The sequence below is a fragment of the Mytilus edulis genome, chromosome 12 (assembly GCF_963676685.1).
Source record: "Mytilus edulis chromosome 12, xbMytEdul2.2, whole genome shotgun sequence".
Classification (NCBI taxonomy): Eukaryota; Metazoa; Mollusca; class Bivalvia; order Mytilida; family Mytilidae; genus Mytilus; species Mytilus edulis.
The window spans coordinates 78105262-78118895 of record NC_092355.1 but is presented as its reverse complement, the minus strand read 5'-3'; the positions used below and the strand labels follow the sequence as shown (position 1 = coordinate 78118895).

Sequence of the window (13634 nt, the reverse complement as noted above, 5' to 3'; positions counted from 1 at the left end):
CTTTAGAACCGAATCTTTATATTTAGGAAGAATTTAGTTAAGGTTTTAAGTAATTTATGGTAACGAAATCCCTGACTTGTTAATTTACCAGAAATACATTGATTACGTCCGTTAAAATAAAAAATGTCACAACAGATACGGGCATAGCGAGCGAGTTGTGAAATATAAACACTGTAAGATGGTGCCAAAGGATCATCACCATCCAAAATGGGAAAATAAACAATAGAGAACGAAAATCGTCCCTTTTGATGTAAATTTTAGTGTGGAGTTTCCCGTTTAAAACAGAAATACCTGTATCTAGGAAAGGACAGTTATTACTGTTTAAATTTGATTTATTTAAAGTAGGTTCCTTTGGGTAAATTGCGGCAGTATATTGAGAAAATTCTTGATTATTTTACGAAAAAATATCATCAAGATAATGGTAAGTATTGTTGAATTTATTAATTAAATGCATTTGAGACGAGTTTTTACTGAGTTTTGTCATAAGCTGTGATTCATATTTGGCAAAACTTTTAGGAATTTCGGTCCTCAATGCTCAACTTTGTATTGTATTTGGCCTTTTTAACTTTATGGATTCAAGCGTCACTGATGAGTCTTTTGTAGACGGAACCCGCGTCTGATGTAAATAGAAAATGTAATCCTGGTATCTATGATGAGTTTATTCATAACAGTACAAAAGCATGTCTGCTATTAAAGGGGTGCAATTAGTGCCCATAGGAATACATACAACATGTCAATAAACTTTGTTGCCGAAACGTACATAAATATTATCAAGGAGAAAATTAACAGCTTCAATCATCCCATCACACCTCCAGTAAGTATATCTAGCATATTTACCTTTCTTGTTTTAATGATCATTTTACCTTGTTTATGTATATTTCTATCTATTTTACTTTTTAAGATATAAGGCAATAATGCAAAAAAAAAAAGGCAAACAAAATCATCTTTGTTACAATTAATTAAGAACTACAAATATAACTGAACACGAAAAAAGATTGACTTGATCAGCCTCCTGTTATATCTAAATTATATTACTTGATCAGCCTTCTGTTATATCTAAATTATATTACTTGATCAGCCTCCTGTTATATCTAAATTATATTACTTGATCAGCCTCCTGTTATATCTAAATTATATTACTTGATCAGCCTCCTGTTATATCTAACTTATATTACTTGATCAGCTTTCTGTTATATCTAAATTATATTACTTGATCAGCCTCCTGTTATATCTAAATTATATTACTTGATCAGCCTCCTGTTATATCTAAATTATATTACTTGATCAGCCTCCTGTTATATCTAAATTATATGACTTGATCAGCCTCCTGTTATATCTAAATTATATGACTTGATCAGCCTCCTGTTATATCTAAATTATATTACTTGATCAGCCTTCTACTTGATCAGCCTCCTGTTATATCTAAATTATATTACTTGATCAGCCTCCTGTTATATCTAACTTATATTACTTGATTAGCCTCCTGTTATATCTAAATTATATTACTTGATCAGTCTCCTGTTATATCTAAATTATATTACTTGATCAGCCTCCTGTTATATCTAAATTATATGACTTGATCAGCCTCCTGTTATATCTAAATTATATTACTTGATCAGCCTCCTGTTATATCTAAATTATATTACTTGATCAGCCTCCTGTTATATCTAAATTATATTACTTGATCAGCCTCCTGTTATATCTAAATTATATGACTTGATCAGCCTCCTGTTATATCTAAATTATATTACTTGATCAGCCTCCTGTTATATCTAAATTATATTACTTGATCAGCCTCCTGTTATATCTAAATTATATGACTTGATCAGCCTCCTGTTATATCTAAATTATATTACTTGATCAGCCTCCTGTTATATCTAAATTATATTACTTGATCAGCCTCCTGTTATATCTAAATTATATTACTTGATCAGCCTCCTGTTATATCTAAATTATATTACTTACCACTGGTATTTTGTCTTTGTGAGTGGCAACAAATAAGATCTTCGGAATGCCTACATATACCACCTTACAATATGTTAGAATAGAGTTAACCCAATGTTGAAGGAATACTGAAATATAAAAACAATATGAAAAAATAAAATAAAAGTTTCATAAGGCCACGGTTTTTTAATTTGATGGTTTACGGATTTTCCCCATGAAAAAGTCGAGTCGGTGGGTCGGGAAAAAAAAAGAAAAAAAACATCTTTGAAGACAGAAAAATATGCAAAATCAATATATATTTCACCTTTCTAACAATATGTTTGTTGTGCTATTTTATCATCAATTCTTCAATTTTAGTTCGATGAAATAATATTGCTCAACTGTTATAAACATCGCATGACATTGTCTAATAATTTACAGTAAAAAAAGGGGGGTGCACGGACAAAGACGAAATTAAATCGTCATTTCAGAAACAAGAAAAATAAATTCGCGTAGCTCTTTATCAATTCCAGAAAACTTGGTGAATAATGATCTTCAAGCACGAAAACTGATAAAGAAAAAAATGTAAAAACGTCGTACGAAAATAAGTTTCAACACACGTGTCAAAAACCTAATAGACTCGTCCACTGGAAAACGAGATTATCGGGTTAATCTGTTGTCTCGCATTCCCAATTTTTATCGAAATGGACGATATTTTTTTTAATTATCTATGAAACAAGAAAATTCCAAATGATTTGTTAATATTCAGTACTTTAACTTGATGCCTTTACCCTGTCGACATTTGGACAAGTCTATTTCTATGAGATGATGCATCTAACGGACTGATGACAAATAAGGGAAACGAACTTATTGTGTAATTGGTTTTAAACACAAGTTTCGTTCCGCAATATTATTTGCGCAAACGACATTTCAAGGTCAGACAGTTATAATTGATTTGTCTATTTTTAGAAACGTAAACTGGAAGTTTTATTTTACACAACAGAAAGTGTTATCAATTTTGTTAGTGATTAATGCATTTCATTTCATAAAAAAAAAATATTTAATTATTTTTCAGGGATAATATATGCATTTGTTAGGGTCGGCGGGAATAAAAAAGCATGGAAAGTCAATTTTATTTTTATTCTGGAAATCGGAAAAATCGGGTCGGCGGATCCGTAAACCAACAAATTAAAAAATCCTGGCCTAAAATTAGAAACTGGTATGTCATAATTAATAGTGATAAAAACCAAAGAAATACATTTTATTAGGGAGCAAATTGACAGATAATTTATTTTTGATGAAGGAAATCTATTTAAAATAAAATACACCGACTGTCCCTTGCATAGCACATATTTCACCTTTGCAAGGTCCAGTGGCAGTTACTTAAAAAAATAACCTTATTTTTGTTCTTTTTACTCTACAAAAAAATTAAGAAAACACAGACTTGACTGCAAATGTTAAGCTATTTAGATATATTTAATATTTCAAATGGGCATGAATGCTTGAAAATAATTAATCGGCACTGATTTTGGAAAATATCTACTATACTACTGAGATATACTTAATATAAATTTCATAAAAAATCTGGCAAGAATTGAAAACATGAGATCACTAACAATAACTGTTTTGAAAAGAACTAATCGGCACTCATTTCTAGTCTACTAAATATTATTAATATAATTTTGTAATATATGTCATTTATTCAGTTTTAATGATTTTTTGTATCACTAGTATTGTTTTTGTATGTACAGCCCTATTTATAATCAATGAATGTTTTTTTTCATGAAAATCCGAAATTCCAAGTTTCCTTTGAACAACATAAACATGAACAACACAGATAACAAAGCTATGGTAACTATTAAATGGGACAACATAAACATGATCAACACAGATAAAAAATTCGTAAGGGTTCCGCAGAACCCAGTGTCTCGCCTACTTTTGCTGCTAATCACAGGCTCAACAAAAATGAGGAAAAAAATCAATAAAATTATTCCTGTTGATACTATCTTTTGATTGTAAAAAGCTTCTGTCCAGGTTTGGTAAAAATCCAAGATAGTTTATGAATCTAATAAATGTTTTAAAACTTTAACTGCAGACTGTATGTAATGTTAACTGGAAGAAAAACTAAGTCCATTTATAAGTAAAATACAGATACACAGGTACAAAATTTTAACAAAATTTCCTTCTCAATACTAGCTTTTGATCATAAAAAAGCTTCTGTCCAAGTTTGGTAACAAATCCAAAATGGTATAGGAAAGAAGAAAGTTATTAAAAAAAATTCAAACTTTAACTACAAAGTGCATGTGTTGTTTCCTGGCAGAAAATCTAAGTCCATTTAAAAGTAAAATACTGAAAAAATTGAAATTTATTTTTAAAAAATTTTCTTCTGGATACTATCTTATGATCATAAACAAGCTTCTGTCCAAGTTTGGTAGAAATCAAGTATAGTTTAAGAAAGTTATTAAAATTTCAAAAACTTTAACCACAGAGTGAATGTAATGTTTCCCGGCAGAAAAACTAAGTCCATTTATAAGTAAAATACGGAAAAAATGGAAATTTATTTTTAAAAAATTTACTTCTGGATACAATCTTATGATCATAAACAAGCTTCTGTCCAAGTTTGGTACAAACCCAGGATAGTTTACGAAAGTTATTCAAATTTTAAAAACTTTAACCACAGAGTGAATGTAATGTTTACCGGCAGAAAAACTAAGTCCATTTATAAGTAAAATACTGAAAAAATGGAATTTTATTTTTACAAAATTCACTTCTGGATACTATCTTATGATCATAAACAAGCTTCTGTCCAAATTTGGTAGAAATCCAGTATAGTTTAAGAAAGTTATTAAAATTTTAAAAACTTTAACCACAGAGTGAATATTTGTGGACGCCGCCGACGACGACGCCGACGGAAAGTAGGATCGCTATGTCTCGCTTTTTCGACTAAAGTCGAAGGCTCGACAAAAAAGCTATGGTAACTATTCAATGGGACAGTACACTTTGCAAAAATTTAAATCACAGTTAAATTCCAACTGATTATTGGGAAAGCTTTCATTGTCTTCACAATATCAAAGTAAGTATTGGCACAGTAACCTGGAAGTCTTGTTTTTACTAATGATAAAGTAAATGCTTTTTTAACATAATAAACAATGAATGATGTTCAATATGAGTCTTTGTATTTTAACTAACATACAATACCTGCTGGGGTTGGTGTCATGTGCTGCCCTGGAAAACACAGAACATCTGGGACTAGTTCATGTAATCCTTTGCTTCCGTCAAATACCACAAGAAACAAAGCTCTGAACGTCATGAAGGTTTGGTGTGTCGTATAGTAAACATACTGTCCACCAAAGTCCCAAAAAATCAGTCTTCCTACTTTCATCTTGTAGTTTCCACTTTTAAGGACTTTTTCCATTCTCTTTTTTATTTCTTCTTTTGTCATTTTCGATTTCATATGTGTTTTTAACTCTGGTATTCTCTTGGACACACTGTCGGATACTTGAGGTGACAAAGGTTTGGCTGCTAGAGGCTGTTGGGAGGGACCTGCGGTCATCACTTTACTATCACTTCTAACAAGGTTTGAATCTGGTAAATGTGGTTTCTTTGGTGTTTTTTCTTCTTTTCTTTCGTCCTCTTCTACTGAAGTCATCAACACCTTATTGTAAACCACATCTAAAGCGTCATACGTTTCTGTAAAATAATATATATCACTTGAATAGATAATATTCCAAAAAAAATTATTTTGGTTTAATATTGTGCTGTTGTTATACTGATACCATCAAAAGACATACTCAAAGCCAAAAGCATTGAATGATTTTTAGCAAAACCGTAACATATGCCTCAACAGAATAAATAAGGTCACTATATGTATATGTCGTACTGTCTTTTTAGCAAAGACAAAAACTACCATTTTGTCTGTTTTATTTCTGTGTTTTAACTTTGAGCAGGAAATTCAGGAATGAATTTGAAGCTAGAAGCCTCAGGTATGATTTAAGTTCAGTTTAAGAAGAAGAAATATTTAAAAAAAATTACAGACAGAACGGCAGTAGATAAACAGACGATAAACTCCAAGTTTATAGCTAACACGCATTCTGTGAGTATTGCATGTCAATACATAGTCCCCTACCAGTTTAAAATTCATTGTATTGTAACAAAATTCTAACTTGATCTATAACTTGTCATTTATGTAAACTATTTAACAAATATCAAGTCAATAAGTCCAAGGACCATTTATTAATCTGCGCTCAATCATTAGACTGGAAAACAAATTAAACTTGATCTGTAACTTATATACCAATTAACAAATCAATACCTTCAAGCATGACAAAAAATAGTGCGGAAAACTGATTATTTGAGTGAATTTTGTAAGTCAAAGGACCATAACTCTGCAAAAAATCTTCAGACCAGAACAAAATTCAAACTTGATTTGTAACTTGTCATGATAAAACTATACACCAAATAGCCAATCAATATATTCAAGCATGGAGTAGATAAATGGAGGAATGTACCCATGGGACACAGATGATGCCCCTGCTTGCATATAACGTTTGAAAGGGATATACCTCAAGAACTGTAAAAGTGACGCTACCCAAATTTGTACTTGATCTGAGTTTTATGGTAATAAGCATTGTGCATAAGTTTCATAACATTTGGAGGCAAACTAAAGTTTAACTGAGAACAGACACATATATTTCAGGAATTTTTCCAATTGTAAAAGGGGCACAACTCTAGAACGGTAAAAGTGATGTCACCAAAATGAAAACTTGATCTGTGTTTTGTGGTAATAAGCATTGTGTATATAAAGTTTCATAACATTTGGTTAAGGCCAGCTAAGTAAGAGAACAGAAATCAATTTTGGGTAGTACGCACGTACAGATGTACAAGGGTAAAACTTAATGCCCCCTTCACAACGGCTGGGGCATAAAAAGTGTGGAAAACTGATTTGCCGGACTGACAGATGGACAGACAGACGAAAAGAGTGCAACTTGAAGTTCCCTTCGACTCCGTCGGTAGGGTACTAATAAAGAGCTTTGCAATGAGTACATTATAGTATATCCTTTTGAACTTGCTGTAAGAATCAAATATTATATGCAGAAGTTTTTTTTTTTTTTTATCAGAAGTCAGTATAACGGCCTGTAGAAAAAAAAATGCACAACAATATCTTAAGCCAGTTAAGGCATATAAAAATTGTCAAAAATATGACCATTAACATGATAAAAGGACAATATCTCTGAATATCAGAATAGAATTTTGTTTAAATCATAAGAGAAACTGCATTCAGCAATCCCAACAACAGTGTTAAGTTCGTATTACAGGTTTTTTCTATGTCTTTGTCTTTTCAAGTTTTAAAGATTACCTGATTCTGAAGCTAATAGAGAGGTGGAAGATACCAAAGAGGTATTCAAATATAAATGAAAAGTTTTAATGTTGTAGATTTTCTTACCTGGATCAATATAAATCCAGCTTCTAGTCTCCACATCAAGGCCACAGCGACCTTCTAGTAGGGAAATCCCATCGGTAGGATGTCTTCCTTCTGGGACGACATCACCAGCTAAGAGCTTGACAAGACTCGATTTTCCGACCGCGAACTGGCCTGTTACCATACAGCGCATATCATAGGAAACATACGTTCCACTGCCAAGTAACCTGTTTAACATGGCGGACTTAGTCTGTGTGTGGATTGGATCTGTAATTATAACTTTTTCTATAAAAAGTCTAAGTTTAATATAGATTTGTTAACCAATTTAAAAGTTTGTTTTCAATATTTTTCATTAACAAATCATTAAAAGTCTATGTCAAACATGGATTGATTGTTGTTTGTGTAACGTCCAGTTCTCTATAAGGTCACATGAATGAATAATCATTGGTGAAAATCCCAAGTGTCTACCACTTACGGTTTCTCATTTAGAGTGGCCAAACGACTTTGTTTTAATTTTCAAAGGGGCATAACCCAACCAAGGAGTCTTTGAATCTTTTCGGTTTAAAAAAATCAAAGTCACAGGGTGAGTTCTTGAACAAATTCCACTCATCGGTTTTGGTCTTCCTATGACAGTTCAGGCATTTATTTACTAACAAGATTTTTTGTTTGGGTTTTGGGCAGATAACTCTGGACTGACAACATTTTGAGACTCAAAGGGTGAGACCCAAAAAACTATTTGTGATAACATTATTAAGTGTGAACCTGATTGTGATGTCTTATGGTTACGGAGGGAAATTGTGTCAAAGTTTGGCAGCAGAATAATAACTATAAGAAGAAATACAGTAAGGTATTTCCCTTTTGGAAAAGCATTATCAATATTAAATTTTATAGTCAATTCTAATAATCAATGTTAAAATCTACTGGAATTATTCGGTGAAAACTCTTAAAAAAATTGACGATTGACTTGTATTAACCTGACTTTATATATGCACAATTGAATACAAGAAGTGGCGGGAACCAGGTGTAAAGTGTGTCAAGCCTTAAACTTGTATGACAGTAGTCACAATTGAATACAAGTGGAGGGGACCAGGTGTCAAGTGTGTCAAGCCTCAAACTTGTATGACAGTGATCACAATAGAATACAAGTGGAGAGAACCAGGTGTCGAGTGTGTCAAGCCTTAAACTTGTATGACAGTAATCACAATTGAATACAAGAAGTGGAAGGAAACCAGGTGTCAAGTGTGTCAAGCCCCAAACTTGAATGACAGTAGTCACAATTGAATATAAGAAATGGAGGGAACCAGGTGTCACGTGTGTCAAGCCTCAAACTTGTATGCCAGTAATCACAATTGAATACAAGAAGTGGCGGGAACCAGGTGTCAAGTGTGTCAAGCTTCAAACTTGTATGACAGTAGTCACAATTGAATAAAAGAAGTGGAGGAAACCAGGTGTCAAGTGTGTCAAACCTCAAACCTGTATGACAGTAGTCACAATTAAATACAAGAAGTGGAGGGAACCAGGTGTCAAGTGTGTCAAGCCTTAAACTTGTATGACAGTAATCACAATTGAATACAAGAAGTGTGGGGAACCAGGTGTCAAGTGTGTCAAGCCTCAAACTTGTATGACAGAAATCACAATTCCATTTAATGATGTATCTATGGAGTCAATGCCTCCAAACTTACATCATGTACATAGATGTTAATTAATACGTCTTGCACAAACAAACACATTTGTTTGTTTATTTATACATATGTGGCCGACAAAAAAGATGCTTCTCTAATTAATTTTGACTTTTACTTTCAATTCTGCAAATTGGTCAAAGCGTTTTTGAGTTAATGTTTGACATGTTGACGACGGACGGACAGACGGACAACGGTATACCATAATACGTCCCGTAAACTGGCGTATAAAAAGAATCATCTAGTGTTGTGTTTCTAAAGTCGGTCAGTATAGTGACTATCAAACTTACTTAAGCAGAAAACATAATAATCGCTGGAGACAGAAATTTTGCCGGAAAAGCAATCCCTACGTCTTGCTTCCTGTGACTGAGACTAAAGCTCTTTAGATAGTTATCTAACTTAAGTATGCATTAAATTTTCAATTTTTTAGCATATGATATAACACAAGTAACTTATACCTGTCCTTGGTAAAACGTAAAGATTAAATCATTTTTTAAATATTCTAAGGACAACATTTGTTTTCCTTAAAATCCAGTTCAATACAAAATTATGCTGATGGCAAAAAAGTCTGTTTTCATTTATTTTTTTGGTACCTAACTAGGCCGTTAGTTTTATGGTTTAATTGTTTTACAATTGTCATTACGTGGCCTTTTATAGCTGACTATGCGGTATGGGCTTTGCTCATTGTTGTAGGCTGTATTGCACAGTGACCTATAGTTGTTAATTTCTGTGTCATTTGGTCTCTGTGGAGAGTTGTCTCATTTACAATCATATCACATCTTCTTTTAGTATTAACTGCATCACATTCTTTATGTGCCTGTCCCAAGTCAGATACATGTAGTTCGGTGTCAGTATGTTGTCTATACAATACCTAACTTTTAATTTTTTTGGGGGAAAATAATGCTAGCAAAGTAGAATATTGCTTGCAATGGCAGAGTACGAATAAACATGAATATAGCATCCTACAGAAGACCATATATTTGATGGTACTTACTATGTCATGTATTTCATCTATTGGAAAGCTGGTAACCCTATAGGTCCATAGTTTGTTATTATCATTTATAGTGACTAATCTCAGGGAAAGCTGCTAACGCTATAGGTCCATAGTTTGTCATTATCATGTATAGTGACTAATCTCAGGGAAAGCTGCTAACCCTATAGGTCCATAGTTTGTTATTATCATGTATAGTGACTAATCTCAGGGAAAGCTGCTAGCGCTATAGGTCCATAGTTTGTTATTATCATGTATAGTGACTAATCTCATCAATACATTGCAGTTGATTGCAGGACATAGTACAAAAACATGTTATTCTGCAATTCTTAGAGTATAACATACAAGATTGCACACTCTGAAATGTCTCGCCTTCTTTACTAACCACTGATTTTATGTTGATAGTCCTAATTATAAAGCTTCACTACAAGTAACACATAAACTTGACATGCTCCAAGAAAATGAGGTCTAGGTCAGATAAACAAAAAGGGGAATACATGTACACCTTACAATCATTCAATAAACCAAACAAAGTTGACCTATTGCTTATAGTTTCTAAGAAACAGTCTTAACCAAGAAAACTTAACATTGACCAATGAACCATGAAAATGAGGTCTAGGTCAGATGAACCATGCCAGACAGACATACATCTTACAATCAATGTATGCATTAAATATAGTTGACCTATTGCTTATAGTATCCAAGAAACAAACTTAACCATGAAAACTTTACATTGACCAATGTTATGAGCCATGAAATTGAGGTCAAGGTCAGATGATGCCTGCCAGACAGACATATACACCTTACAATCCTTCCATACAATAAATATAGTTGATCTATTGCTTATAGTTGAATAAAAACAGACAAAAACACAAAAACTTAACACTGAGAAATGAACTGTGAATATGAGGTCAAGGTCAAATAAAACCTGCGAGACTGACACGAACATCATAAACTATTTCCATACACCAAATATACTAATAGTTGACCTATTGTATATAGTATTAAAAAAAAAAAAACAAACTCAAAACCTTAACTTTGACCACAGAACCATGAAAATGAGGTCAAGGTCAGATTACACCTACCAGTTGGACATGTACACCTTACAATCATTCCATATACCAAATATAGTAGACCTACTGCTTATAGCATCTGATATATGGACTTGACCACGAAAACGTAACCTTGTTCACTGATCCTTAAAATGAGATCGGGGTCAAATGAAAATTGTCTGACGTGCATGAAGACCTTGCAAGGTATGCACCTCCTAAATATAGTTATCCTATTACTCATAATTAGAAAGAAATTAACATTACAAAAAATGTTGACTTTTTTTTCAAGTAGTCACTTAACGGAAACTTCGTCACATGAGGCATCTATATACAAAGTATGAAGCATCCAGGTCTTCTAGCTTCTAAAATATAAAGCTTTTAAGAAGTTAGCTAACGCTGCCGCCGTAGGATCACTATACCTATGTCAAGCTTTCTGTGACAAAAGTCGTAGGCTCCACAATAAATTACCTTCTATCCCTTGTCCAGCAGTCACACCTGAAGATTTCTCTGACATGACAGTCTAAAAAATGAGGAATATGCACTGTAAATATATCTTCACTCATGTCACTCATAGAATGTTGTAGAACTATGAAATTTCTAAAATATTTACCCCCAAAAATAATATACAATAAAAATGTGTCACATTATAAACAGTCGAACCTTATTATGTCGAAGTCGAAGGTAACGGACCAAAGTATTCGACTTATCCGAGGTTCAACTCATCCAAGATAGATTGTGTTGTCATAAATTTAGAATGCATGAAATAAGTTATGAGATTTGTGTAAAATAGATACTTTGATCAGTGTGCCTTATAGATATGACACTTGATGATTGTGTATGCAATCTCCATGTTTTCTGAATTTAGATTGTGATCAAACTTTTGACATAACATAGGTTTCTGACACAAATAAATGTGGTTAAAGATCTTAAAAATTTGAAATGGGACATTTAATTTTTCTAGAATGGTCTGATATCCAAAATCTAACAACATGGTTAGATTTAGCATATAAAAAAACACCAAAAATTTAATTTTAGTTGAAATCAAACTCTGTTTAATTTTGGACCCTTCAAACCTTAATATGGACTAATTGAAAACAGGGCCTAAAATACAAAATCTAAATGCACAATAGGATTCAGCATCATAATCATACAGCCGCAATAACTCAGTTTTTGATGAAATCAAACAAAGTTTAATTTGGACCCTTTTGACCTCAATGTAGACCAATTTAAAAATGGGGCCCAATATCCAAAATAGTAATAAAAGGTAAGAACCCCAAAAAATTAAAGACTTTAAATTAATCCCATTGGAATTGGTTAAAAGATTAACAAACAAGAATGTGTCCAAAGTACATGGATGCCCCACTCACATTATCATTTTCCATGTTCAATGGACCATGAAATTGGGTAAATAATCTAATTTGGCATTAAAATTAGAAAGATCATGTCATAAGCAACATGTGAACTAAGTTTCAAGTTGATTAGACTTCAGCTTCATCAAAAACTACCTTGACCAAATACTTTATCCTGAAACTTGCACTTTCATTTTCTATGTTTAGTGGACCTTTCAATTGGGATCAAAAGTCTAATTTGGTCCTAAAATTAGAAAGATCATATTATAAGCAACAAGTGTACAAAGTTTCAAGTTGATTGGACTTCAGCTTCATCAAAAACTACCTTGACCAAAAACTTTAACCTGAAGTGGGACAGACGGACGAACGAACAAATAAACGGACGGACGGACAGACGAATGGATGCACAAACCAGAAAACATAATGCTCCTCTACTATGGTTGGCGGAGCATAATTACTAGAGGCTCTCAAGAGCCTGTGTCGCTCACCTTGGTCTATGTGCATATTAACAATGGATACAAATAAATTCATGACAAAATTGTGTTTTGGTGATGGGAATGTGTTTGTAGATCTTTCTTTTATACTGAACATTCTTGTTGCTACTAGTGTTGGATAATCGATTGAAAATAACAACCGATTATCTATTACAATCGGTTGACAGTAACCAACCGACTATCGGTTATAATCGCATCATAATACCTTGCCCTTTATTTTCAAATGAAATCATGCATTTAGTCTCATTGTACATGTCTAATGTGTATATTTCATATCATTGCAGAGTTTATATATTCATATTTGATCGTTTGTTTCCTTTTCATATTCTGGCGTACTAAATTATAATCCTGGTACCTTTGATAACTATTTATTGAGCAGTTAAAACAATGAATTAATAAGAATCAAGATTCATTTTGAACATATTTTATCTCATAATTACAACATTAATTACCAACAGTGACACTAACATTTCCAAATTTCAATGGTGAAACTCACAATACAATAAATTTCAATGACATAGCTGTATAAACATTTGAATGCTTCTAATTAAGAAAAGATATATAAAGTTTTTAACTTTAAGAAATTTAAAATTAACAGAAAAAAATAAAACAATGCATTTGGCCCGAGAACACAGTTATTTCGTAGTGCATTTCTTTTAGACAATAAATTCAAATTAAAAAAATCGCACCTGCTCTCAAAAAGATTTTTACAGTGTAGTGAACTACC

At 32.5% G+C, this 13634-nt stretch overlaps 1 protein-coding gene across 3 annotated transcripts in view; it reads right to left on the bottom strand.

The window, feature by feature from the left end:
- LOC139497211 (uncharacterized) overlaps positions 1 to 13634 on the bottom strand; it is a 47208-nt gene that overhangs the window by 18966 nt on the left and 14608 nt on the right. For all 3 annotated transcript variants that reach the window (XM_071285328.1, XM_071285327.1, XM_071285329.1), the window contains 4 exons: positions 11533 to 11584; positions 7367 to 7609; positions 5122 to 5613; positions 1966 to 2072 (listed from right to left, as the gene is read on the bottom strand). In XM_071285328.1, the coding sequence (XP_071141429.1) occupies positions 1966 to 2072; positions 5122 to 5613; positions 7367 to 7609; positions 11533 to 11584 (894 nt within the window). The remainder of the gene's footprint in view (positions 1 to 1965; positions 2073 to 5121; positions 5614 to 7366; positions 7610 to 11532; positions 11585 to 13634) is intronic.